Source organism: Cygnus olor, chromosome 14 (genome assembly GCF_009769625.2).
Source record: "Cygnus olor isolate bCygOlo1 chromosome 14, bCygOlo1.pri.v2, whole genome shotgun sequence".
NCBI lineage: Eukaryota > Metazoa > Chordata > Aves > Anseriformes > Anatidae > Cygnus > Cygnus olor.
In genome coordinates, this window is record NC_049182.1 from 9,410,319 (window position 1) to 9,433,469 (window position 23,151).

General features: G+C 66.1%; 5 protein-coding genes across 11 annotated transcripts; 4 read left to right on the forward strand and 1 right to left on the reverse strand.

Moving 5' to 3' along the window:
- Nucleotides 1-95: 95 nt before the first annotated feature.
- LOC121078101 (ADP-ribosylation factor-like protein 3) lies at nucleotides 96-4,069 on the forward strand. Of its 4 annotated transcripts, XM_040573907.1 has the most exons (6): nucleotides 98-1,234; nucleotides 1,852-2,040; nucleotides 2,123-2,239; nucleotides 2,344-2,394; nucleotides 3,081-3,266; nucleotides 3,354-4,069. In XM_040573907.1, the coding sequence occupies exons 1-6, from the start codon at nucleotides 788-790 to the stop codon at nucleotides 3,399-3,401; spliced, it is 1,038 nt and encodes a 345-aa protein (XP_040429841.1). In that variant the 5' UTR covers nucleotides 98-787; the 3' UTR covers nucleotides 3,402-4,069. The 4 variants fall into 4 exon arrangements, with proteins under 4 accessions (XP_040429842.1, XP_040429839.1, XP_040429840.1 ...); XM_040573908.1 differs by having other exon boundaries at nucleotides 96-1,553; nucleotides 3,081-4,069; XM_040573905.1 differs by having other exon boundaries at nucleotides 96-1,234; nucleotides 3,081-4,069.
- Nucleotides 4,070-4,227: 158 nt separating this feature from the next.
- LMAN2 (lectin, mannose binding 2) lies at nucleotides 4,228-7,984 on the forward strand. Of its 2 annotated transcripts, none has more exons than XM_040573646.1 (8): nucleotides 4,228-4,406; nucleotides 4,512-4,630; nucleotides 4,725-4,842; nucleotides 5,373-5,452; nucleotides 6,493-6,654; nucleotides 6,841-6,955; nucleotides 7,259-7,378; nucleotides 7,432-7,984. In XM_040573646.1, the coding sequence occupies exons 1-8, from the start codon at nucleotides 4,262-4,264 to the stop codon at nucleotides 7,491-7,493; spliced, it is 921 nt and encodes a 306-aa protein (XP_040429580.1). In that variant the 5' UTR covers nucleotides 4,228-4,261; the 3' UTR covers nucleotides 7,494-7,984. The 2 variants fall into 2 exon arrangements, with proteins under 2 accessions (XP_040429580.1, XP_040429579.1); XM_040573645.1 differs by having other exon boundaries at nucleotides 4,229-4,406; nucleotides 7,449-7,984.
- Nucleotides 7,985-8,653: 669 nt separating this feature from the next.
- Nucleotides 8,654-11,386, forward strand: B4GALT7 (beta-1,4-galactosyltransferase 7). The gene is made up of 6 exons (XM_040573679.1): nucleotides 8,654-8,836; nucleotides 8,956-9,297; nucleotides 9,932-10,157; nucleotides 10,434-10,517; nucleotides 10,665-10,769; nucleotides 10,903-11,386. Exons 1-6 carry the CDS (start codon nucleotides 8,790-8,792, stop codon nucleotides 11,056-11,058), a joined length of 960 nt encoding a protein of 319 aa, XP_040429613.1. The 5' UTR covers nucleotides 8,654-8,789; the 3' UTR covers nucleotides 11,059-11,386.
- Nucleotides 11,387-14,710: 3,324 nt separating this feature from the next.
- Nucleotides 14,711-20,012, forward strand: N4BP3 (NEDD4 binding protein 3). 2 transcript variants are annotated; one of them, XM_040573640.1, is made up of 5 exons: nucleotides 14,711-14,843; nucleotides 16,645-17,079; nucleotides 17,300-17,854; nucleotides 18,182-18,439; nucleotides 18,656-20,012. In XM_040573640.1, exons 2-5 carry the CDS (start codon nucleotides 16,675-16,677, stop codon nucleotides 19,226-19,228), a joined length of 1,791 nt encoding a protein of 596 aa, XP_040429574.1. In that variant the 5' UTR covers nucleotides 14,711-14,843; nucleotides 16,645-16,674; the 3' UTR covers nucleotides 19,229-20,012. The 2 variants fall into 2 exon arrangements, with proteins under 2 accessions (XP_040429574.1, XP_040429573.1); XM_040573639.1 differs by lacking the exon at nucleotides 14,711-14,843 and adding an exon at nucleotides 15,494-16,123.
- Nucleotides 20,013-20,318: 306 nt separating this feature from the next.
- On the reverse strand, nucleotides 20,319-22,841 carry NHP2 (NHP2 ribonucleoprotein). 2 transcript variants are annotated; one of them, XM_040573066.1, is made up of 5 exons: nucleotides 22,792-22,841; nucleotides 22,376-22,606; nucleotides 21,369-21,438; nucleotides 21,196-21,301; nucleotides 20,319-20,545 (listed from the first exon to the last, which is right to left on the reverse strand). In XM_040573066.1, exons 1-5 carry the CDS (start codon nucleotides 22,824-22,826, stop codon nucleotides 20,460-20,462), a joined length of 528 nt encoding a protein of 175 aa, XP_040429000.1. In that variant the 5' UTR covers nucleotides 22,827-22,841; the 3' UTR covers nucleotides 20,319-20,459. The 2 variants fall into 2 exon arrangements, with proteins under 2 accessions (XP_040429000.1, XP_040429001.1); XM_040573067.1 differs by lacking the exons at nucleotides 22,376-22,606; nucleotides 22,792-22,841 and adding an exon at nucleotides 21,603-21,795.
- Between the last annotated feature and the right edge of the window lie 310 nt (nucleotides 22,842-23,151).

Here is a 23,151-nt window from a genome sequence, read left to right on the forward strand (position 1 = left end):
GGCACCGCCGCCCTCCCGCTCTCCGTCCCCGGGCTCCCCCGGGGCACCGGGCACCGGTTCCCGGTTGTGGGGGTGCCCCCGTGCCCCGTGGGGAGCCGACGGTACCGGGGGTGCCGGGGCCGGGCTGCGCTCGGCACAGGGCCAGGGCCACGGTTCTGTGCCCGTCGGCAACCGGGAGGGGATTTGGGGAGGTTTGGTAGGGTTTGGTGGGAGATAGGAGGAACCGGGTGAAGCACGAGCACCGTGGCGTTGTGCTCACGGGGCTGTGGGTGACTGGGGTACGAGGTGTGGGGTGAACCCCCCGACAGCTGGCATTGCACCGGTGTGGGTCTGCGTGGGGAGAGGCGAAGCGTTAACGCCGGCAGCGCGCACGCACGGCAGCGAGGCCGAGGCCGGTCGCGCCTCTCGCCGTCCCGTTGTTTGCCTTGGCTCTGTGACGGGAGTTATAAATAAAAATGTCTCACCCCGGGTGCGTGACTCACGGCCCTCCCTGCAAGGGTAACCTCGGCTAGGAAACCTGAGCCGGGGACCGAGCCGCAGAGAGAAGCGAATGCACCACTGGATTCACGTATTTTCACATATTTATCCCAAATGTTGACCGGGCGAGCCCCCTGTCCCACCGGGGTTAGGGTGGGCTGCTGGGGACAGCGGTGCCTGTGCCCCTCCGCACCCTGTCCCCTGCTGGCTGCCAGCAGCCCGGGGGTTTCCCTCCGATGGGAGCAGCTGACGTGGCCCAGGGTGGCTCTGGACAGCCGTGCCCCGGCGTTGCCTCCTGCTGCACTCCGGGATGCAGGCAGTGGGATGCAGGGAGCAGGATTCTGGCCCCACAGGATGGTCCCGGGGTGAGGGCTGCAGCCCTGCTGCCCTCCTTCTGTCCCCATCCCCTGCCCATGGCACCCCTGTGCCGGTGACTCCAGCACGGCTTTGGGAGCTGGGCTGGCACTCGTCCCCGCTGCGCTGTGCTCGGCGCCGTCTGGCGCCACGGGGCCGAGGGGATGGGTTGTGGCTGCTGGTGTCACCTCATCCTGCTGATGCAAGTGGAATGTGGGGACCGGGATGTGCCGGAGGAGGCGTCGCCCCTTGCTGTGCCAGCTCCACACACCGAGAGGCTCTGCCTGCCTCCGCCATCCCAGCTGGGGCCACAGTGCCTCTCCTGGGGGCACCCGTGCCCTGGCTGTGCCACTCCATGTCCCTTGGCCGCACTCTGCCAGGGCATCGTGCCCACGATGCCCAGGTACCGCGTCCTCCTGCTGTGCTGGCGCCGTGGGGAGAGGGGATGCTCGGTGCCCCCCGGTTTATCCTGGGGGTAGGGAGCAGGGGGAGGTGACGGCTGGGTGACAGCTGGCTGGGGGATTTGCCGAGGGCATTATTTAATGCTGTGGGTAAATGGAGAAACAGCAGCTAATTCTGGAGCCCGTAATCCTCTTCCTCCCCCAGGGATGGGGAGCGTGCCAGTCACGCAGATGCTGGTGGCCCCGAGGACAAGCCCCCGGAATCCCCCAAGGCGTGCCGCGGGCTGCAGCCGCTCCCAGACCATGGGTGAGGTGCAGAAGGTGAGGGGGGGGGTCCAGCTACACCCCGTCTGCCCCAGGGCAGCTGCGCTGGCACCAGCTCCCGGCTGGCAGAGCAGGGCCAGGGCTCGGTCCCCAGCCTGCCAGGAGCTGGCCAGGCTCCCAGGGGACAGGGACAGCCCACCCAGGGGAGGGGGACAGGCTGGGTGGATCTGTGGTGTGGCCACCCTGAGCTTGGGCACCTTGGGACCAAGTCCTGGAGCTCGCTCGGGCTGTGGACACGGGGTACATGGCCAACAGAGCACCCAGATCCCCCCACCGAAACGAGGGTGCTCTGCAGCGACCCGGCACCCCGCAGGGCTCCCCCAGCCGCCCGCGCCCCCAGGGGCTGCTCTCCGTCATCCAGAGGCTGCGGGGCTCCCCGGGGCAGGAGCTCCGCATCGTCCTGCTGGGGCTGGACAACGCGGGCAAGACCACGCTGCTGAAACGCCTGGCGTCCGAGGAGGTCACCACCATCACCCCCACCCAGGTAGGGGCTGCTGCGGACCACGCGAGGCAGGAGGGCGGCAGGTCCTGCCTCGGGTGATGCCGGGGTTTGGTTCCCTGCGCAGGGGTTCAACATCAAGAGCGTCCATTCGCACGGCTTCAAGCTGAACGTCTGGGACATCGGGGGGCAGCGCTCCGTCCGCCCCTACTGGAGGAAGTACCTGGGCAGCACCGACCTGCTGGTGAGCGCCGGAGCCGTGCCGCAGCGGAGCTCCTGCAGCAGGTAGAGGGCTGTGCCGCCGGGCGAGGAGGGGCTGCCCACTGTCCCTTTTGTCCCCCCCGGCAGATTTATGTCATTGACAGCGCAGACCAGAAGCGCTTTGAGGAGACAGGACAGGTATGAGGGGGGCTGGATGAGGGGTGGTGGTGGGGTCCTGGGCCTCAGACCTGGCACTGCCAGCTGCTGGAGGCTGAAGCGGGGAGCGAGGATGTTCCCTGTGACTGCTATGGGCTGTCCTGTGGGGCTGAGCTGTCCCTATAGGTGCATGGGAAGAGCACGCAGCTCTGCCCCAGCCAGCTCTCCCCATTTTACTCAAGCTGGGGGTGATGCCCCGAGATGCCCAACATGGGGGCGGGTGACTGCCTCTGACGGGAATCCTCCCAGCACCAGGGGAGCCATACGACAAAAGCAAAGCTTTACTCCTTGAAGCTCAAGTAGTGAACTCAGAATTACAAAACCTGGGAAGTAAAACCGAAGGTGAGACTCCCAGTGCCAGTCAAGGCTGTGCTGACACCAAACACCGCTTGGAACGGAGGCGTGGGTGCGCCAGACAGCCGGGGCTGACAGCAGCCTCCTGCCGCTGCTGCCCTTTGCCCAAGGCACACTCGGTGCCGGGCGCGTTTATCCCCCAGGTGATGCTGAGAGCGGCTCCAGGTTCTCTGCAGGGCAGATGTAGCTTCAGGGGTGCACGTCTGCCCCTTGGGATATGGAGACCTCACGGCTTCTTTGGATTTGGGTTGTGGGGAGCGGGCTGCCCCAGCCCGCTGGGGCCGCGCTCCTGGGACAGGGTTATCTCTCGGCAGGAGCTGGCCGAGCTCACCGAGGACGAGTCTCTCACGGGGGTCCCGCTGCTGGTGTTTGCCAACAAGCAGGACCTGGTGACGGCAGCACCTGCGGCCGAAATCGCGGAAGGCCTGAGCCTCCACACCTACCGGGACCGGGAATGGCAGATCCAGGCCTGCTCAGCCCTGTCCGGGGAAGGAGTGCAGGTAGAGAGGCGAGGGCTCTGCGGGGTGGGAGAAGACCTAAGGGCCTGCCGTGCTCTGAGGCTGTGCTCACGTCTCTCTTCCTTCCAGGATGGGATGAACTGGATTTCCAGCCAGATCATGAACAGGAAGAAGTGAGAGCTGTGAAGTGCCAGACTGGACTGAGCCGCGGGTCCCTAAGCCATGGCCAACCGCCCTGGTCCCCACACTCCTCCCAAAGGCTTGACTGGGCCCTGAGCCTCAAACTCTTGCTCAGATGGGTTTTCCACCTAGTCTTTCACTGCTCGTCTGCCCACATCACTCTGCGCACCCCAGATAAAGATGCAGCCGAACGGTGTGAACCCCTCCGTTCCTGCAGGATGTGGCTGCTGCCTCCCCAGCCAGGGCGGCCAGGCATTGGGACGGATTGCCCGGGGAGGTGGTGGTGTCACCGTCCCTGGGGGCGTTCACGGAGAGGTTGGACGTGGTGCTTGGGGACAGGGTTTGGTGACAGTGGTGGTATGGGGGTGGTTGGACCAGACGACCTTGGAGGGCTTTTCCAACCCTAATGGTTCTGGGATTCTATGAGAATGATTCTGGGATTCTATGAGACAAGCTGTGGAGCTTAACGGCCGTGGGTGGCTCTCAGTAAAGCCCATGATGCCCGCACCACCTCAGCCATCCCTTCCTATGCCGGGGAGCCCCACCCCGGGCCCCCAAAGCCCGCCGCCATCTTGTGAGGCGTTGCCATGGCAACAGGGCTGCCGGGCGGGGAGGAGGAGGCACCACCACGGGCCGCGCACGTGACCGGCACGAGGCGTACCGGAGCGGACTACATCTCCCAGCATCCCCCACGCGCGCCGCCGCGCAGTGTACGCCGGGAGGCGCCCCTCCCTCCGCCCATAGGCGGCGCCCCCCCCCGAGGGGGGCGGGCTCTCGGCTGTGTGGAGCTCGGTGATTGGCGGCGCGGCCCGCCGCTCAGCGGGAGGGCGGGGCGGGGCGGAAGGCGGAAGCGGAGCATGGCGGCGGCGGCAGGAACGGGTGCGCGGCTGTGGGCGGCCGCGGTGCTGCTGCTGGCGGGGGCCGGGCCCGTGCCCGCCGAGCTGACGGACGGCAACAGCGAGCACCTGAAGCGCGAGCACTCGCTGATGAAGCCGTACCAGGGTGAGCGGGGACCGGGGTGGAGGACCGGGACCGGGGGGAGGGGGATCGGGGCCCGGGGCCCGGTGCGGGCCCGGTGCTGAGGCGCGCTCCCTGTGCCCGCTGCAGGCGCGGGCTCGGCCGCCATGCCGCTGTGGGACTTCCAGGGCAGCACCATGGTCACCAGCCAGTACGTGCGCCTCACGCCCGACGAGCGCAGCCGGGAGGGCTCCATCTGGAACCGCGTGGTGAGCGCCGGGGCCGGGGGAGGGGGGGGGGGGGGCGCGGGGGGAGCTCCCCGCTGCCGCCGTCCTGACCCCGTCCCGCTGTCTGTCCGCACAGCCCTGCTTCCTCAAGGACTGGGAGCTCCACGTCCACTTCAAGATCCACGGGGCCGGCAAGAAGAACCTGCACGGGGACGGGCTCGCCCTGTGGTACACGCAGGAGCGCCTGGTGCCAGGTGGGTGCCCGGTGAGCAGCTGCCCTGTGCGTGGGTGGGCGCTGGAGTGGCCTTGGGGCCGCTCTTGTGCTGGAGGGGCTCCAGAGCAGTGGTTTGAGCTCTCCTTGGCTGCACTTCATCTCCCTGGCGTTGACCGCCCACATCCATGCACCTGCCAACCAGCGCTTCTGCAGCTCTTCCCAACGGGCACCTCACCCGTGTCCCGTGGCTCCTGGGGAGCGCGGCTGTCTGCAGTCTGCGTGCAGCAGTGCGAACGTTGTGCCTGCTGTTCTCATGCAATTGCTGCCTGGTTAGGCTTTGCTTTGTAGCGAGGCAAGGCTGAGCCACTCGTGCTGGCTTCAAGGCACCTCAAAGTCCTCCCGTCTTGGGATTTCAGGACGTGGGCACAGAATTGCGCAGCTTTTCTGTTCATACAGGAAGGCTTAACTTCCTCTGGGCTCCCTGAAAGGTGGCAGACGGCTGCCTTGTTTCTGGGCACAAATTTCTTCTGAGTGCTGTTTATTTGTTCACTTTGTTCTGCCCTGTTCCAGGTCCTGTCTTTGGCAGCAAGGATAATTTTCACGGGCTGGCTATTTTCCTTGACACCTATCCCAACGATGAAGCAACAGAGGTGAGTAGTTCAGGGAGCTCGCTCGGTGCCATTTCCTCGTGGTTTCATGCTCCGAGTGCTTCATGACTTGGGCAAGGAAAGCTCCTTATGTGAGAACAGGTTGTTCTTCCTGCTCTGGGAGCTAGCAAAGGGCAGAGGATTTATGTGCGTTAGTGGAGACAAGAAGGTGCTTGCTCCATCTTCTGGTGTTGACTGCGCAGATGGTTCCAAGGCCTTTTCCCTGCTGGCTGAGAGGACAGCAGAGATCAAGTGTGAACTCTGCACCAATAAGTCGAGTTAGAGGAATCCATCTGAAAGGGTACTCATCCTGAGTGTCACTTCTTGAACCTCTCTGATCATCCCGCGCTGTTTCCGTTTCCAACGCAGGTGTCTCTAAAAGAGAAGCTCCTGTGCTGGCTTTCTGCTCCAGAAATACTTGTGGTTGAAATACAGCTCGGTCCCATGGGGGGTGTGGTCCTTTTCTTCTGCCCCGCTTTGCATTTGTGGGTCTAGTTACAGCACAGACAGACAGTGTAAGGGTGTTAGGGAGATTTATCACACCAAAACCCCGATACTCCCGTCACAAACACCTGGAAGCGGCCCTGTGCCCTTGTCTCGATGCTCAGTGAGTCGTTGATTCTTGCCTCCAGTTGGCCCCTTCCAGCGTATGCCGCGCACTGACTAAAAAATAGTATCTGTGGTTTCGCTGGTAATGAGCAATTGCTGCCCGTTATAGTTCTGTGCTCTGCTTGTAGGCTTTTTACCTGGTTTTGTCTTTTCTCTGCAAGCCGCTCGCTGGGGACGGTCCCGTTGTCACGGTCACACAGTGCTGCGTGAGCCCACGAGGGGCCTCGATGCAGAAGCTCGGAAAAGGCCACTGCTTTAGAGCAGAACAAGCCCTCGCTCGTTTTAGAAACAGCTTTGCGTAGAACAGGAGCCTCGATCCAATTGTTCTGCTCTCCGTGCCGTTCCCTTGCTGGGATAATGGTCTTGCCGAGGTTGCAGAGCAGGCAGGGGGAGGCTCCCGCGGGCTCCCTGCAGCGACGTTCCGCTCCCTGCAGCGCGTGTTCCCGTACATCTCCGCCATGGTGAACAACGGCTCCCTGACGTACGATCACAGCAAGGACGGGCGCTGGACGGAGCTGGCAGGGTGCACCGCCGACCTCCGCAACCAGAACCACGACACCTTCCTGGCCATCCGGTACTCCCGGGGCCGCCTGACGGTGAGCTGTGGCGGGAGGGCTCGGCGTGCCCGTTCGACAGGGCAGTGCTGGAGGGCGGGTGCTGCTGTGGTGGAGGTGGTTGGCCGGGCTCAGCCTCCTGCTCTCCGGCGCCTCTGGCTCTAAAGTCGCTGTCGGCCGGGCGGGAGGACAGCCGGCGTTCTTGGTGTGAGCCCCCTTGTCTCGCAGGTGATGACAGATGTGGAAGATAAGAACGAGTGGAAGAACTGCATTGACATCGCAGGGGTCCAGCTGCCCACCGGCTACTTCTTCGGTGCTTCTGCGGGCACTGGAGACCTGTCTGGTGAGTGGGCTTGGCTCGCTGCTTGTTGCCTGGCACGTCACGCTATGGATGCAGTAGATGCCTTCCTTTCCTTGTATTGTTCACCGGGCTCTTGAAACCATGCTGGGTAGGGACCCGCAACCTGGGAAAGGAGGCATCTGAAAGCTAAGGAGCATCCTAAATTAGTTCGATAGCTGGGCTGTGAGGGTGGCTTGAGAGGGGAGGAGACCCGTGCCTGGCAGAGCGCGGATCCGGGGGTGCTCTGGAGGTGTGGGCGCTTCTCAAGGCTTCCGGCGGTCTCCAGTGCTGATGGTTGTTCCCTAGACAATCACGACATCATCTCGATGAAGCTGTTCCAGCTCATGGTGGAGCACCCTCTAGAAGACGACACCGTTGACTGGACAAAAATTGAGCCTAGCGTCAGCCTCCTCAAATCACCCAAAGGTGAGTCTCTGGGCTTCCGAGACCTTTGCTGGAGGATTCGGGTGTCCCTGTAGCTTTTCTCTCCTTGCAGACAACGTGGATGACCCGACGGGGAATTTCCGAAGTGGGCCCTTGACCGGGTGGAAGGTGTTCCTGCTCCTGCTCTGCGCCCTGCTGGGCATCATCGTCTGCGCTGTGGTGGGAGCTGTGGTCTTCCAGAAGCGCCAGGAGCGGAACAAGCGTTTTTACTAGTGGAAGAACGGGGCTGGGGTTGTGCCCAAACCCTTCTTTTCTATGGGGAGCTGTAAAAAAAAAAACCCCACGAACTGTGGTTTCTAAAAGCTGTTTCTGAGAAATACAAGAAGTATTTTCTTACCTGTCCCTGTGGCCGTAACTCCTGCCGGACACGTGGCCTCCAGCGGGCCGGACCCAGGGGGGGCGATTCCCGTGGGGGCCCCCATCTCCTGCAGCCCGGGGCGGGTGCCTCCCGCTGCCTTTCCGGGCCCCCCCTTGCCCCCCAGGGTCTGCTGCGCTGCCCGGGGTGCGGGGGGGGAGCTGATGCCGGCGGGCGTGAATGTAGGGGGTGTGTGGGGTCGGGGCTGTGAGGGCATTAAAGGACTGACACCACCTGCGGCTCTGCCTGTGTCTGGGGGGGGAGTGAAGGGGGGGGGGATTTTGGGGCGGAATGAAGGGGGACCAGATGTTCTTGGAGGTCTTTTCCAACCTTAGTGATTCAATATTCTAAGTAAGCACGTACAAAGCAAGCACATACAAGCAGAGGAAACTTGCTTTTAGTTCCCAGGGGAAAACAAATTGGGGGGAATGAAGGGGGGGGTGAAAAGAATTGGAGGGAATGAAGGGGGGGGGTGAAAAGAATTGGAGGGAATGAAGCGGGGCGGGGGGGGGGAGAATTGCAGGGAATGAAGAGGGGAGAAACGAACTGGGGGGAAGCAAGTGGGAAGGAGGGGGGATGAACTGAGGAAAGGGGCGACGAGTTTAGGGGAAGGGGAAGGATGAATCGGGGGGGGGAATAGGTTGGGGAGGGGGTGAGTTTGGGGGAAGGGGGGGGATGAAATGGGGGAAGGGGGGGAGGGAACGAATTGGGAGAAGGGATGGGGGTGAATTGGGGGAGGGGGGGGAATGAAGGGGGACGAATTGGGGGAAGGGGGGGGTCCCTCATGATGCTAGTGCAGGGGATGCCCGGTGCGGGGGGGGGGGAGGGGATGTCCCCGCGGTGCCCCCGGGCCCGCCCCCGTCCCGCCCCCGCCGGGCGGAAGGCAGCGGGGCGGCGGGGCCGGGCCTTGTTTCCGGGGGAGCGGCGGGGCGCAGCCAGCGTGGCCCGGCGCCGGGGCCGGGGCCGGGGCCGGGGCCGGGGCCGGGGCCCGTACCGGTGCCCCCACCGGGACCGGGACCGGGACCTCCGGGTACCGCCATGGGGCCGGGCCGCCGCAGGGCCGCGCTCCGCCTGCGCGGCGGCGGGTGAGCGGGGGCGGCGCGGGGAGGGGGGGGGGGAGGGCTCTGGGTACCGGGGGGGGGGGGGGGAAACCGGGGTAGGGGGACACCGGGGGGTCCCCGCTGAGCGCCCGCCGTGCCCCCAGGTCCCCGCAGCTCTTGGGGCTCCTGCCCGGCAAGGTGTCCGTCTTCCAGCTCTTCTTCGCGGCGCTGCTCCTGGGCTTCGCCTCGCTGCTCTGGCTCCAGCTCAGCTGCTCGGGCGAGGGGGCTCCCCCCGGGAGAGGGGTCCCCCGCCGGCCCTGCCCGCCCGAGCCCCAAGCCCCCCCGGCCGACGACCCGTCGTGGGGTCCCCACCGCCTGGCCCTGCTCGTCCCTTTCCGCGAGCGCTTCGAGGAGCTGCTGGCCTTCGTGCCCTACATGCACCGCTTCCTGAGCAAGAAGAGGATCCGCCATCACATCCTGGTGCTCAACCAGGTGGATCACTTCAGGTACGCGGTGGTCGGAGCTCGGGGAGCGGAGGGAGCCGGGAGCCCCGTGCCCAAGCACCGAGGGGCTCCTGCTGGCCTCTCGGTGCTGGGGAACTCAGGGCACGCACAGCGAGGAGTCAGGGCCGTGGCGTGACGCTCTGCCCACCGCTGCTCACCCTAAAGCTTACAGAAGGACAAAGCAGTGCCTCATTTCTTTCCCTGCCGTCCTTCCTAAGCAAGAAGAGAATTCAATGCCCCCAGATGTTGCAGCTTTCTTCCCAGTGCCACTTAGCAGCAGACCTCTGCGGACGCTGAATTCCTTGAGGTGTTTGGAAATGCTGTAGCTTGCCCCTCTGCTGCACCCAGCCAGGTGGAGTTTGCTTTGACCCCTTCCTGCAGGCAGTGGCCGAATCCCTGCACGTTGCTGTTAGGCTGAGCGTGCGCAGCCCTGCACAGGGGCACAGCTTCTGGACGGGCAGCTGGAGCACCCGGAGCTGTGCAGCCAGGGGACGCCGTGTTTGTGTGTCTGTGCAGAGGGGCTTTGCGGTGACAGTCCCTGTTTGGGGACCAGGTTGGGGCCGTGGGGCACGGGAGGTGGATGTGGAGGGACAGGGGCTGCTGTGCTTGGCGCTGAGAGTCCCTGGTCCCGCGGCAGGTTTAACAGAGCGTCCCTGATCAACGTGGGCTTCCTGGAGAGCGGCAACGACACCGACTACATCGCGATGCACGATGTCGACCTCCTGCCCCTCAACGAGCAGCTGGACTACAGCTACCCCGAGGCAGGGCCCTTCCACGTGGCATCCCCGGAGCTGCACCCGCTGTACCACTATAAAACCTACGTGGGTGGCATCCTGCTGCTCACCAAGCAGCACTACGAGATGGTGAGCACGTGGGTGCGACGCCCCGGCCAGTTTGGGGTACGACGTGGTCTTGGCACACAGTCAGGTTGTGCTCCGTGCTCAGGAAGGGGGAAGAGGAGTCAAAATGCTACAGGGACAGAGCCTGCGGTCTGAGCTGGCTGGGGATAGGAGAGGGAAGGCCGCAGGCGTGCCTGGGGCTTGTGATGCTGGTGTCTGCTCCCTGCGCCACGCGGAGTTGTGCTGTGGCTGCAGGAGGAGAGCAGGACCCCGGCCGGTACAGTGCCCCTCTCGTTTCAGTGCAACGGCATGTCCAACCGCTTCTGGGGCTGGGGACGGGAGGACGATGAGTTTTATCGACGTATCAAAGGAGCTGGTCTCCAGGTAAGCTGTGCTCCGTGGCCTCCTCGGTTGAAATTGCCCTTCTCCTTGTCTCCCCACTGGATCCCTGCTGCAGCTATCGAGGCTGGGACGGGGCAGGGCCCTTCCACGTGCTTCAGTCGCTTTACAGAAGTTTTGCCCTGCTCCCAGGTTCGCCGTCCCTCTGGAATCACGACTGGGTACGAGACCTTCCAGCACCTGCATGACCCAGCCTGGAGAAAGAGAGACCAGAAGCGCATCGCTGCGCAGAAGCAGGTGAGGCCTGATCGAGGAGGACCACGAGAGATGCGGGTTGTTACCACCACGTGCTCGGAGCCCTCCCTGCCAGCTCTCTGCTTCTCTCCCAGGCACCGCGTGCTTTCTCCTGAGCGCTCTTTCTCTCCCTCAGGAACAGTTTAAGGTGGACCGGGAGGGAGGCCTGAACAACGTGCGGTACCGAATCGAGTCACGGACAGCTCTGAGCGTGGCAGGAGCCCCCTGCACCGTCCTTAATATCTTGCTGGACTGTGACACAAACGAGACCCCCTGGTGCACGTTTGGCTGAGCCTGTCCCCGTGCGCTGTGCTCATGCCGAGGTGCCAGGGCTGCCGCCGAGCTGCTTGGAGCAGGCAGGATTTTTGCAGCAGACGAGCGTGGCGGTGCTGGCAAGACGCAGAGGAACGGAAAGGGCTGAGAACTTGTCTTTGCTGGGACCAGCAGAAGAGGCCAAGAGCAGGACTCCGTGGCATTGCTGCAAACGCCGGTGCTGCCTCCCAGGGCAGGTGCAGGAGGCGTTTTTTTCTGTACTGGACGTGGCTGAGCTGCCACCCGGTTCAGAGGACAATAAAGAACTGTCAGGGCATCTGTGAGCAGTAAATGCCCTGCAGCACGCAGCACTGCTGTGTTTTCCTGTTGCCTTCCCTGACTGGTTTCAGTGCACCCATTTCTAGCTCGGCCTCTGGACAGGCAATCTGCTCTGCTTCAGGGGGGCTGTGAGGGCCGTGGTGTGGGCTCAGGGCTCGTCTGGGTCAGTGAAAGGCTCGGGGAAGGTGCCCAGGCCAAGTAGCCGTGCCAGCCCCGTGGTGCTGGACATGAGATAGGGAGGAGGAGGGAAACATCCCTGTCTGGCTGCCAGGAAGGTGTCTGGGGGCACTGCAGCAGGGATCCAGGGCCGGGGAAGCAGGGAAGGCCCCTCTGGCCTGGCTGGTGATCCTCACCTGATCCTGGTGATCCCGGCTGGGGCCCTGGGAGCTGCCAGTGGTTTGGGTTTGGTGGAAATTAGCCTCACCTGCACCATTTGCTGGGAATCGTGGTCCGGCAGAGCAAGGGCCGGAGCCCTAAGATGGTCCTGGTCACTGGCCCCAGAGCCGATGGCCATACTGCCAATGCTTGTGCTGGGAGTGAGCAGGCTCTGTGACATCTAGGATGCTTCTGCTCACCCTGACCCGCCAGCTCTGGGCTCCTTTCCTCCTGCAGCCTGGCCTGGCCACCTGCTGGAGCTGCTGGGTGAATCGGTGCCATGCTGCTCCAGAGCACGGGGGGCTTGGGCTGGCTCGCGGACGCTGCCATGTGTGGGGTGCACGATGCTGCCTCCGGGGCCCTGGCACCCGTTCCTGGTGTTGTTGCCTCCTCCAGCTGGGCAATGCCTCCCAGCCAAGCGTTTGGCCCCGTCACCAGCGCTGCGCTGGGCTGGCACCCGGCCTGCCGCCTTGCCTGGTCCCCTTCTGTCCTTGTCCCTTCTGCCTGGTGCTTCCTGAAGCAGTTGCCTTGCCGGGTGCTGGCAGACGGCTCCAGACAGAAGCTGTCACCATCCCGGGAAGCCAAGGAGCTTCCTGTCCCATGGGGACGTTCCACCTCCGGGGAGGAGCCCCGAGATGAGGGAGCAGACAGACCCAGAGCTGTGCGGGGGGTCACAAACCACACGGGGGGAGTGGGTCCTGGTGGATCTGCTGCCACCTGCCCTCCGGGCTGCTCCAGAGCCAGGTGAGGAGCATGGAGCCCTGCATACCAGGGTGCTGCCTTCAAGGAGGGGTCAAGGTGGTGGCGAGGCTCAGCCCGTGCTCCTTGCATCATCCAACGCGCAGGCAGGCGCAGCCTGTGCTCCTCCCCAGCTTGGGGCCTGTCCTTGCCCCGGGGCAGGGGGGAATGGGGAACGCGCTGCCCAGGAGCTCCCCAGGGCCTCTCCGCCCTGCCGGCCCTACCGCAGGGTGTGGGCTCACCCGTCCAGCGCCGCCTTGGCTCTTGATGTTCTTGTCCCCAGCCCGGCGCTGATATCCTGCATGAAGATTGCAGGCTGTTTTGGTCCTGTGTGCGGAGGCGTCCCCAAGACCGATTTTGCCCTTGGCTGTGGGGAGATGTCGGCCCAGCATCGCCTCTGCAAAGGCCCACGGTGCCTCAGGCGGTGTGAACACTGACCCCAGTCTCCTCTCCATCCCTTGGGTTTGGGGATTGGCCACCAGTACGTCAGCCACTTATCTGTGCCCAAGCCGCAGCCTCGGCTGGTGGAGGCAGATCAAAGTATCGCTCCGCACCGTCCAAAATAGATGACACAGTTTCATCAGGTTTCACGAAGACGGAGCTGTGCAGAAGCAGAGAGCATATGTGCACCTCGCACTTCGCTCAGCGCTAAAGGCTCCTCTCCCGCTGCCTGGCAGCTATTTCTCAGCTCCGCTCGCAGCCCCCTCATCCTCCGGTTGCTTTTGTGGAAGAGGCGCCTTGCTGGAGACCTGGCTTCCTTTTATAGCCCTCAATGTGCCTCGGAGGTCGCTCAGCTCCGCTCCCCCCCCACGCACTTTGTTATTAGCAATGGCCCAGCGGGAGGGGCTGAGGCTTTTCCCCACCGCATTTTTGCAGATGGTAACACCCTGCCTCCGAGCCGCCCGAGTCCCGGGAGCCCTGCGGAGCCGAGCCGGAGGCCTCCTGGCATTTCTATGCTTGGCTGGGTTCTCAGCAGCCCTTAGGAGGGGTCACGGCTCCAGTCTCACTCCAGGACACTCGGAGGCAGCGAGGGCTCCTGTAGTCCCAGCCCTGCCCCTCTGCCTCCCCCCCCTTCTGGGGCCCGAATTGCTGCAGCGAGCTGTGCGGGGGCTGCTGCAGGCACACGGGTGCCTTCTATTGCCAGGCTGGTTCAGACCAGGCAGTTCCCAGACTGCTGGTGGCCGACCAAACTGCGGTAGCGTCGTGACGATGTGGGGCTGCAACAAGCAGGGAGAGGCAGGGAGCTGCCATCCCGCAGGGACGTGCTGGAGAGAGCACAGCCCGTGGTGGGGCCGGGACGCGGCAGCAGGAAGCGGGGCAGACGGGAAGGGATGTGATGAGCACCCGTTACGAGTCAGCCCAGCATCTCCACAACCTGCCTGGACCAAGGCCCAGGCAGGACGCTGTCGCCACCCGCCTGCCTGCCCCTCCAGCAGGGAAATGGGGACAAGTGCGTGCGTGGCCACAGGCTCCTGGGGACGAGGCAGAAGGCCAGGGTTTGTGTGGGAGGCGATGGGTGAAGAGGCTGCGAGGGAGGGCAGGGCACGGCACCACTGCCCCTTAAGGCCAACACCCTTAAAATCCTCCTCGTGTTGCCTCCTTGCCCCAAATCCAAGTCCAGGCTCGGGGGGACCGCCACACGTGCGGCGCTCCGAGGCCGCCTGTGCCGTGGCTGCGGCGTAGCGGGGAGCAATGGGGAACACGGGGCTGGCGGGAGCGGCGGCGCGCCTTGGCACCAGGCCGAGGATAAGGCGAGCATGTGAGCCCGGGGACGGGGACGGGGACGGGGACAGCGTGTGCGTGTGGGTGAGCGCTGGCAGCACAGCTTGAGGACTGCGGCGGGCGGCGGGGGGGGGAGCTGGCAGCCGCCGGGGCCCGGCTGCTCGCGTCCCCGGACCCAGGCCGGAGGAGGACGGGTGCTGCTGCCGCCGGTGTCCCGCTCCCCGGGGTGACGGCGTGTGGCACGCTGCAGGGCGGCGGGTGCCCACGCGGAGGGACGAGGCCCGTCGCCTCCCACCGAGGGACGCCCGGTGCTGCCACACCGACACCCCGCCGGTTGCTGGAGCCTACCGGGGGGGGGGGGCGTGCGGCGGGCACACGGGGCCGCTCCCCCGGTGCCTCACCGACCGCCGGGGCCGGGCCCGAGCCGTGCGGGCCTACCCGGGGAGCCCCTCCGGGGGGGGCCGGGAGCCGGGTGCCGCCGCCCCGCCCCGGGGCCGCCCCGCCCGGGCGCCGCCCGCCTCCGCGCCGCGATTTGCCGGTGCCGGCTCCGCCCGCTCCCCGCGCGGCCGCGGCCGAGGGGCGCGTTCAAACGCGGCGAGGGAAGGAGCGGAGCGGAGCGGGCAGCGCCGGGACCGCAGCGCCGCCGGCATGGTGAGTGCGGCCCGGCCCCGCCGCCGCCGGGCCCCGGTAACGCCGCCGGTTCGCCGCCTCCCCCCCCCCGTCCCTCCCCGCCGCGGTGGTTTTTCCTCGGGCCCCGGCCCGGCCCGGTTCTTGGCCCCCCGGGTTCGCCGCCCGCCGGGCCCCGGGCTCATCCCCCGGTGTGCCGCCGTGCCCCGCTCCCCGCTCCCTTCCCGCAGCCGGGGAGGAGGCCGAGCCCCGCGAGCCCCGCCGTGCCCGCAGGGGACGGGAAGAGGCCGCACCGGGCAGGGCTCCGCCGGGGAGCAGCCCCCCGAGCCGGGCACGGCTCCCTCCGGGCCGCCGGCTGGGGCCGGTGCGGCGGTGCTGTGCCGCCCCGGGTGCCTCCCGTCCCGCCGGAGGCCGGGCTCCCCGGGCCTGACCTACTTCCCCGGCCGCTCCTCGGGGAGCAGCAGCAGCCTCGCCCGGTGGGAGCTGCGCCGTGCCCCGCCGGGGCTGCCGCCCGCCGAGCCCCCCGCGCAGCCCCCGGCACCCCCCGAGGGTCCCCCCGTCCTCGCCGCGGGGGTGCCGGTGCCCGGAGCAGGTGCTGCGCTCCCGGAGGGAGGTGACAGCGCAGGCCGGGAGCTGTCAGACAGGTTTGTGCGTGGCAGCAATTATCGGCGGGTGTTTGTTTACCCGCCGTGTGGAGCTGAGAACCAGGGCAGCTTCCTGGGTGTAGCCCTCCACCGGCCCCGCTGGCGGCGGCGGGGGGCTCCGCGGCCTCACGCCAAGCCCCGGCGTCACGGCGAGCCTCTACCGGAGGCTGGAGGGCCCCCGAGGCTCCCCGCAACGCCGGGGCTGCGTGGCTTGGCCGGGGGGCCGCGTTGCCCTTCCCCGGTCCGTGGGGAGCAGGCGGTGAGGCCGAAGACGTGCCGGCGGCCTTCCGGCCCCGCGGGGCGCAGGGAGGCCCGGCCACCTGCGCAGGAAGCTGCATTGTCCTCGCGGCCTCCTTCCCCTTCCTCCCGCCTCCGTCCTGCAGCCGCGTCCGGCCTCGCCGGGCTTGGGGCTGCGGGGAGGGAGCGCGGGAGGGAGCCCCGGACGGCGGAGGAGCCGGTGCCGAGCAGAAGCGTCGCCGTGGGGCGGGAGACGCGTGTGCTCCGTGGGGAGGCCGAGCCGAGAGGCCAAACGGGACCGCGGCCTCCTCGGGGTCATTCTGGGGGGTGTCTGGAGGCTGTCCCCAGCCCTGCCGCCGTGGCCCCGGCGGGATGGGATGGACTCGCGGGCACGGGCAGCTCCGAGCTCGGTGCCAGCCCCCGGTAATAACCGTGGCCTCGCGGAGGGGGCAGGGAAAGGGGAGGCCGGCGTGGGGAGGCCGCGCGGAGGTTCCTGGGGAGGGGGCGGCTGGGTGCCGCCGGGCCGGGGCTGGCGCCAGGCCCGGGCAGGTGCTGCCGGCTCCCGAACTCGCCCGCCTGGCTGGGCGGCAGGTGCCTGTTCTGGTGGCGGCCCCGGCCGCGGGCGGGAGGTGGGGCTGGGTGTGGGAGGGAGGCGCTGCGCCACGGGGGGGTGGCAAGGGGGGAGCCCCCACCGCTGCCTCTCGCCCCGTGCTCGGTTTTGTTGGCTCAGGGACCCCGGGGGAACTGCCGGGGGTCCCCCCCCACCCCGGTGCTGGAAGCCTTTGGGGCCAGCCGGGACAGGGGATGCAGGAGGTGGGGGGGGCACGAAGGGACAGCAGTGGGCATCGCTGCACCCCTCGTGTGGGCAGGGGGTCCCCGAGGGTGGGACGGGCTTTGGGAGCGGGGCAGTCCCGGCCTTGCTGACTTTGTCTCTCCTTCGGCAGTGCTGGTCCCGGGCTTTTCTCTAATTCTCCATGGCAGCAGCACAGGGCCCTGTGACCTGTGAGCCCGACACCCGCGTCCTCGGCACCTACCTCTCCTCTGTGCCCGTCGGCAGCATGGGCAGCGTGGGCAGCCTGGTGGAGAAGCAGGACCTGTCCCCCCTGGAGCTGCGGGCCCCGCTGGGGGGCTCGCGGGGGCTCCGGCAGCCCGACGGCTTGCTCCGCAAGGGGCCGAGCCAGCGGGAGCTCTTTGGCTACCTGCACGGGGCCAAAAAGGAGACGCGGTCCGAGCGGAAGCACCAGACTTCGGGCGCCTGCTACAAGCGGGACTACGAGAGCGACCGCGAGAACCGGTCCCCTGAGCGCTGCTCCCGGGAGCATCACCGCGGGTCCGACTTCTCCAAGAGCTCGCTGCCTGAGCGGGGCCGCTTCGACAAGGTGAAATAGGAAATTTGTGCCCCCATTCCGAAAATGTGCCCTGCTCTGGGATGGAGGGGGCTGGAGCAGAATGTGCTGGGAGTGGGAGGTGGGATGGCGGGGACTTGGGGATGTCCAGGTGTGGTGGTGGGGCTGGGGGCAAATGGGTTTTCTCTGGCTGGAGCTCAGGGGGGTCCTCACGCCGGTGGGGGCCCAGCCTGACCCCACTCGTGTTTTGCAGTGCCGCATCAGGCCCTCGGCCTTCAAGGCGGTGGCCGGGAAGGGGCTGGTCTCCATGCAGGGCCTCTCCTCGTCCAAGGGGCAGAAGCTGTCCAAGAGCAACGGGAGCCTGCACACGCTGCTGTCGCAGAGCAGCACGGCGCCCTCGCAGCACGGCCCGCTCCGCACCCACCTGCTCCACGCCATCAGCCTGGACGAGGCCTCCGACTCCAGCCACAACTCCATCCAGAGCTTCCCCTCCTACGGCTCCCGCCTCAAGCCTGCCCAGAGCCAGTTCAGCGCCTCCATGGGCCACATCAACCACATCGGGGGGTCCCTGGACAGGGTGTCCCGGAGCCCCAGGGACCCCCTGGCTCCCGAAAAGGCCCCCCTGTCCTGTAAAAGCATGGCCACGCTGAGCCGGCTGCAGAGCCCTGGGGAGCCCCCGCCGCCCTACGAGTTCACCTACTCCCTGGAAGACGCGGTGAAGCAGTTGGAGGATCGGCTGCAGGAGAGCGGGGGAGAGCTGCGGCAGCTCAAGAGGAGCCTCAGCGAGACCGAGGACCCCTTCACGCAGGTGAGACGCGGGGCTGGGGCTGCACTGGGGGTGTCCCTGGGCAGTGGTGACGGGGTGGCAGGAACCGTGAAGGAGCTGGTGTCCTGCCACGGTGCCTGATGGGCTGGGAGTGCCCAAACATGGGAGGACCCATGTCATGTTGTGGGGCAGGAGTGTCTGGGGAGCTGCTGTTAAACCTCTGCTCCACAGCTGGAGCTGGGGAGGGCCTGGCCTGGATGAGCTGCTGGGTTTCTGAGAGGTCTCTGGGACCTCCTGGGATCCTTCCTGGGCGCTGACCTGCGCGGGGACAGGTTGTAGAGCGTCCCCAATGGCTCTCTCTGCTGGCAGGTGTTTGAGGACAAGCAGCGGCTGTGGCTGGATGAGCTGGAGGACCTGAAGCAGATGTACATGGCCAGGCTGCAGCAGGTGACGCAGCAGGCGCAGCGCGGCCAGCGGGCGCTGCAGCTGCAGCTCTACAAGGCGCAGCAGGAGAAGAAGCGGCTGCAGGAGGAGCTGAACATGCAGCAGTGCCAGTGCGAGGAGGCCAAGCTCCGGCAGTCCCAGGGCGAGCGCGTCAGCCCCAAGCTGGAGGAGACCAAGTGGGAGGTGAGTCCCCTTCCTTCCCTCCCTCCTGCCACCCTCCTGGCTGCACGGCCACGATGGGGGCCGTGGTTCTCTGCTTTGGTGTCACCCGTGGCCACGGCATGGGAGAAAAAGCCAGGCATGGTGCTTGGGTTCTCCCAGGGATGCTGTGGCGATAAAACGGGGTGCCGGCACCCGTGGGGACCTGCTCCTTGCTCACCGTTTGCCTGTGCCCTGCAGGTGTGTCAGAAGGCAGCCGAGATCTCCCTGCTGAAGCAGCAGCTCCGGGACACCCAGGAGGAGATGGCTCAGAAGCTGGGCGAGATCTTCAGCCTGAAGACGCAGCTGCGAGAGGCCAAGGCTGAGGTCCAGGCCCGGGACTCGCAGCTGGCGCAGCTGGCGGACTCCTTCCAGAGCCCCCCGGAGCCCGGCGCCTCGCTGTCGCTGGGCGACGACCCCATGCCAGCGTGCCAGGACTTCCCTGGCTGTGAAACGGATGACTCCAAGTGCCGGGGCCTCCACAGCGACTCCGCGGAGCCCCTGGAGCGGCAGGTGGAGTGGCTGTGGGCCGAGCTGCTGCGGGAGCGGCGCCAGGGCCAGCTGCAGGCCGTGAACTTTGAGCTGGAGAGGAAAACCTGGCAGGAGGAGAAGGAGAAGGTGCTGCGGTACCAGCGCGAGCTCCAGGCCAGCTACATGGAGATGTACCACCGGAGCCAGGCGCTGGAGCGGGAGCTGCGGCAGCTGCGCTCGGAGCCCAGGGACGTCGGGGCCGACTCGCCGTGGATCGAGCGAGTGGAGTCCTCCAAGATCTGAGCGGCAGGACGCCCGCGGGACTGTGAAGGGGGGAAGGTCTCTTGCTGCTGCAACGGGAGGAGCTCGGGGTCACGAGGCCCAGCCGCTCGGCCCCGCCCTGGGGAGAAGGGCCGATGGCCACGAGGGAACTTTGCCTTCTTGCAGCGCTTCAGGCCCGTGGGGGGGTGGTCTCTGGAGAGGGGATCGTCCGTGCCGGGGCAGGGGTCTTGCATGTGCCCCGTGCTCTGCCTCCAGGAGCACTCGCCCTGCGATCCCTTCAATCGTGGGGCCAGAGACCAAACGCCCTGTGAGACGTTGCCCGTCCCTCCCGCTCCGCCTCCCCTCTTCCCTTCACCCCAGTAACTTAATATCTTGCTAAGGAGAGCCTCAAGCCCTGGCCCCCCTGTTCCAGCTGGTGCTCGCAGAGGCCAGGCCCAGCGGGTGCTGCCGCAGCTGCGAAGGTGAAGGAGGAAAGCCTGCGGCGTGCTGGTACAGCTGGGCGAGCTGGCGAGCCACTAGCGTGGCTGTTGCGCGGCGGGGGGGGGTACTGCAGCTTCCCAGCACAGAGGCTGGCAAGTGGAGGAGGTGAGGGCCTTGTGCAACGACGACGGGCGGGAGCCCCCCGGGCTGTGCCCAGAGAAGCTGGAGCATCCCCGCATCTCCTCTCCCTGCAGGGGCGGAGCGGGGGGAGAGGTGCTGGAGGAAGGAGCCGGCGCTGTGCTTGTAACGTGGAGCCCCCTGAAGGCCAGGCGGGGCCCCCTCTCCTTGGCCTTTCCTGCAATAAACCCGGATTTCGTTCTTCTGCCCTCGGCCTCTGCTTTCTCCTCGGGGTGCCTCGGGGCCGCCCGGGCTTGGGGTGGGCGGGGAACGAGCTGCAGCCCGGGCGAGCCGCCGCGGCGGGGAGGGGAAGGAGGCGGCGCGGGGCTGGCGGCACAACCGGCTGGGGCTGAGTCACGGCAGGGCAGGGCCGGGCGGGTTGGGGCAGCCCCGGGGCGCTGCCGGCGGGATGGGGCCTCCCCCACCACCCCGAATAGAATGGTCTGACACTTCCCCCCTCAGCCGAAGTGACTCTGCCCCCCCCCCCCCCAAAAAAAAGCACTCGGACAGCTCGTACAAACCCTCCCCACGTTTATTCACCCCCTGCCCGCGTCCCTCAGCAGAGTCCTGCTGTCACGTCCCATCCCGTTCCCCCCCCCCGCCCTCCGCTGTGGGTCAGAGCGGCATGGGCAGCGCCTCCACGTCCTCCAGGCACTCATCGTAGGCCTCCTGGTACTCCTCGTGGGGCTTGATCAGGATGACACACGTGGGGCGCTTCGAGCCGGCCGCAGCTCCCAGGTCCTGCAGGGGCAGAGCGGGGCTGTGGGGTGTCGGGCAGCCTGCTGGGAGGGAGCCCCAGCACACCCCGACACCCCCCACCGGGACACAGGGAAGGCGCCCTGCCATCCCCCAAACACCCAAGCACTCTTTGCGTGGGCTGGGCGCAAGAACCCTTCTCCCAGCTCATCTCTTCCAGCCCAAACGCTGCGCTGATGCATGCTGTGAACGCCTGGCACCTGCCTCACAGACCCTGTTCCTTGCCCATAGCAGGGGAGCCCCAAAGCCCCTGCCCACCGCTAAGTTCTAGTCTGAGCAGAGACGGACATCTTGCCGCTGCCACACCTCGGCCATCGTCTCATTTCCAGGACCATCCAGGTCCCAACTCAAAACTAAAAGGAAAAAAACCATCCCAGCTCTGTTCCAGAGAGCTCCGCTGCTGCTGCGGGAGCTCTACCAGGACAAAGGCTCCTGCAGCGAGAGCCTCCTACACCTGAGCTGTCAGTGTCTGCTCCTCTTGTGTCTGGCATGGCACAAGCACTGGGTGCTTCGCTCACACACCACAGCGGAGCCTCCCCAGGACAGTTCCTGCCAAGGCTCGGGCCGGCTGCAGCCCACCAGGCTTGGTGTCGCAGGGGTGGGTCCCTCCGGGCTGCGCAGCCACCTGCCCTTACCGATTTGGAGGGGACGTACGCATACGGGAGGTTCCTGTCCTCGCACATGATGGGGATGTGGCAGTACACATCGATGGGCAGCGTGTCGCCGGCCAGCACCGCGATCCTAAAGGGGAAAACACGCGTCAGCGGCCGGCGCTGCACCAGGGCGGCGGGGCCGGGGCTCCACTTACCCCTTCTCGCCCTTGTTGATGAACTTCTGCACCTCCTTCACGCCGCGGCGGATCTGCTTCTGCTTGGCCGCTACAAGAGAGGCGCAGCGTCAGGGGGCCGCCCGGCCCGGCCCGGCCCGGTCCCGGTCACAGGCCCCAGGCCCCAGGTCCCAGTCACAGGCCCCGGCCCCGGCCCCAGGCCCCAAGCCCAGGCCCCCCCGGTCCCCCCGGTCCCTGTCCCAGCCCCGGCCGGACCTTTCCTAATGCACTTGTAGAGCTTCCGCGTCAGCTTGCGGGAGGCGAGCGGCTGCGCGATGGGGTTGAGGTGCCCGAGCTGCTCCCGGTACGACAGCTCCGGGGCCGCCTCCGCCGCCTCCGCCTCCTTCTCACGCGCCATGGCCGCGCGCTGCCTGCGGCCGCTTCCGCTTCCGGGGCACGTGCGGCCCGGCGGCCGCCGGTTGCGCGGCAGCCAATGGGAGCCCGCCCTGGCTGAGCCCGCCCACCGCCCCGGCCAATGGCGAGCGGCGCCCGGCCCCCAGTGAGACCAGTGCGCCCAGTGGCCCCAGTACTGCTGGAGCTCCCGGTGCCTCCGGTGTTCCCGGGGCAGGGCCCCCAAGGGTCCCCAGTGCGCCCCCAGTGCTCCCAGTACCCCCAGTACCCCCCAAGTTCCCCCAGTGCATCCAGTGCCACCAGTACTCCTAGAGCTCCCAGTGCTTCCAGTGCTCCCAGTGCTCCTCGGGGCAGAGCTCCCAGTGTCCCCAGTGATCCCACTGCCGCCCAGTCCCCACAGTGCTCCCCCAGTGCTCCCAGTGCTTCCCCAGTTCCCCCAGTGCTCCCGGTGCTCCTCAGGGCACGGCCCCCAGTGCCTTCAGCGCTCCGGTGTCCCCAGTGCTCCCAGTGCTCCCAGTGCTCCCAGCACCTCCAGTGCTCCTAGTGCTCCCTCAGTGCTCCCAGCACCCCCTGTGCTCCCAGTGTCCCCAGTGCTCCCAGTGTCCCCAGTGCTCCCAGTGCCCCCAGCGCCCCGTCACCTCCTGCCCAGCCGCAGCCTGTCCTCCGAGCACAGGAGGGCTTCACCCAGCATCTGCATCTGCTCCAGCACCTCCCGCTGCATCTCCAGGGCCATGCGGTGCACGTGGTGGTTGCAGCTGTTGTACATCACCGCGTTCTGGAACATGAGCATCAGGCTGCACTGGAACTGGGCCATGGACTGGATGTGCCCCTTGGACAGGCTTCGCTTTATGCTGGTTAAATCCATGGGCCTACGAAAAATAACACAGCAGGAAAATTAAATGGCAAGCCAGAGTCGGGCTCTGCACGAACGTGCTTGTCCTCATTTCAGCGTGGCCCTGAAAGCACGGCTACTTTCAATCAATATTATTGCTCAGGACAAAGATGGGGAGCAAGAAATGTTCTTCTAAGGCAGACAAAAGTAAGTTCAGCCAACCTGACACTTGCCACCCAACCAACTTGGCAGGCCATTAGCAGTTGCTTCTAAAAAAATATGAAGTTATGCTCCAGAGAAGGCAAGCAGAGCGCTTCTAGTAATTAGTCTTCCTGAAGTCAGCCCAGGTCTGAGTGGAGAAAGAAAAGTTACTAAAATAGGTATCTATTAAAGCCCCTTAAAATCAAATGGTGCCACTAGCAAAAATAGCAGTGCTGATAAGGGGAACATGAAGGAGAATAAATATTACTTCCCTTATTTTGACAGAATGAGAAAATGAATGGCTGCAGAGAGGACAGCTGTGACCAGAATAGAATATGATTCAGCTCTGAAAAATGCCCTTAATCTATCTGGGAAATATTC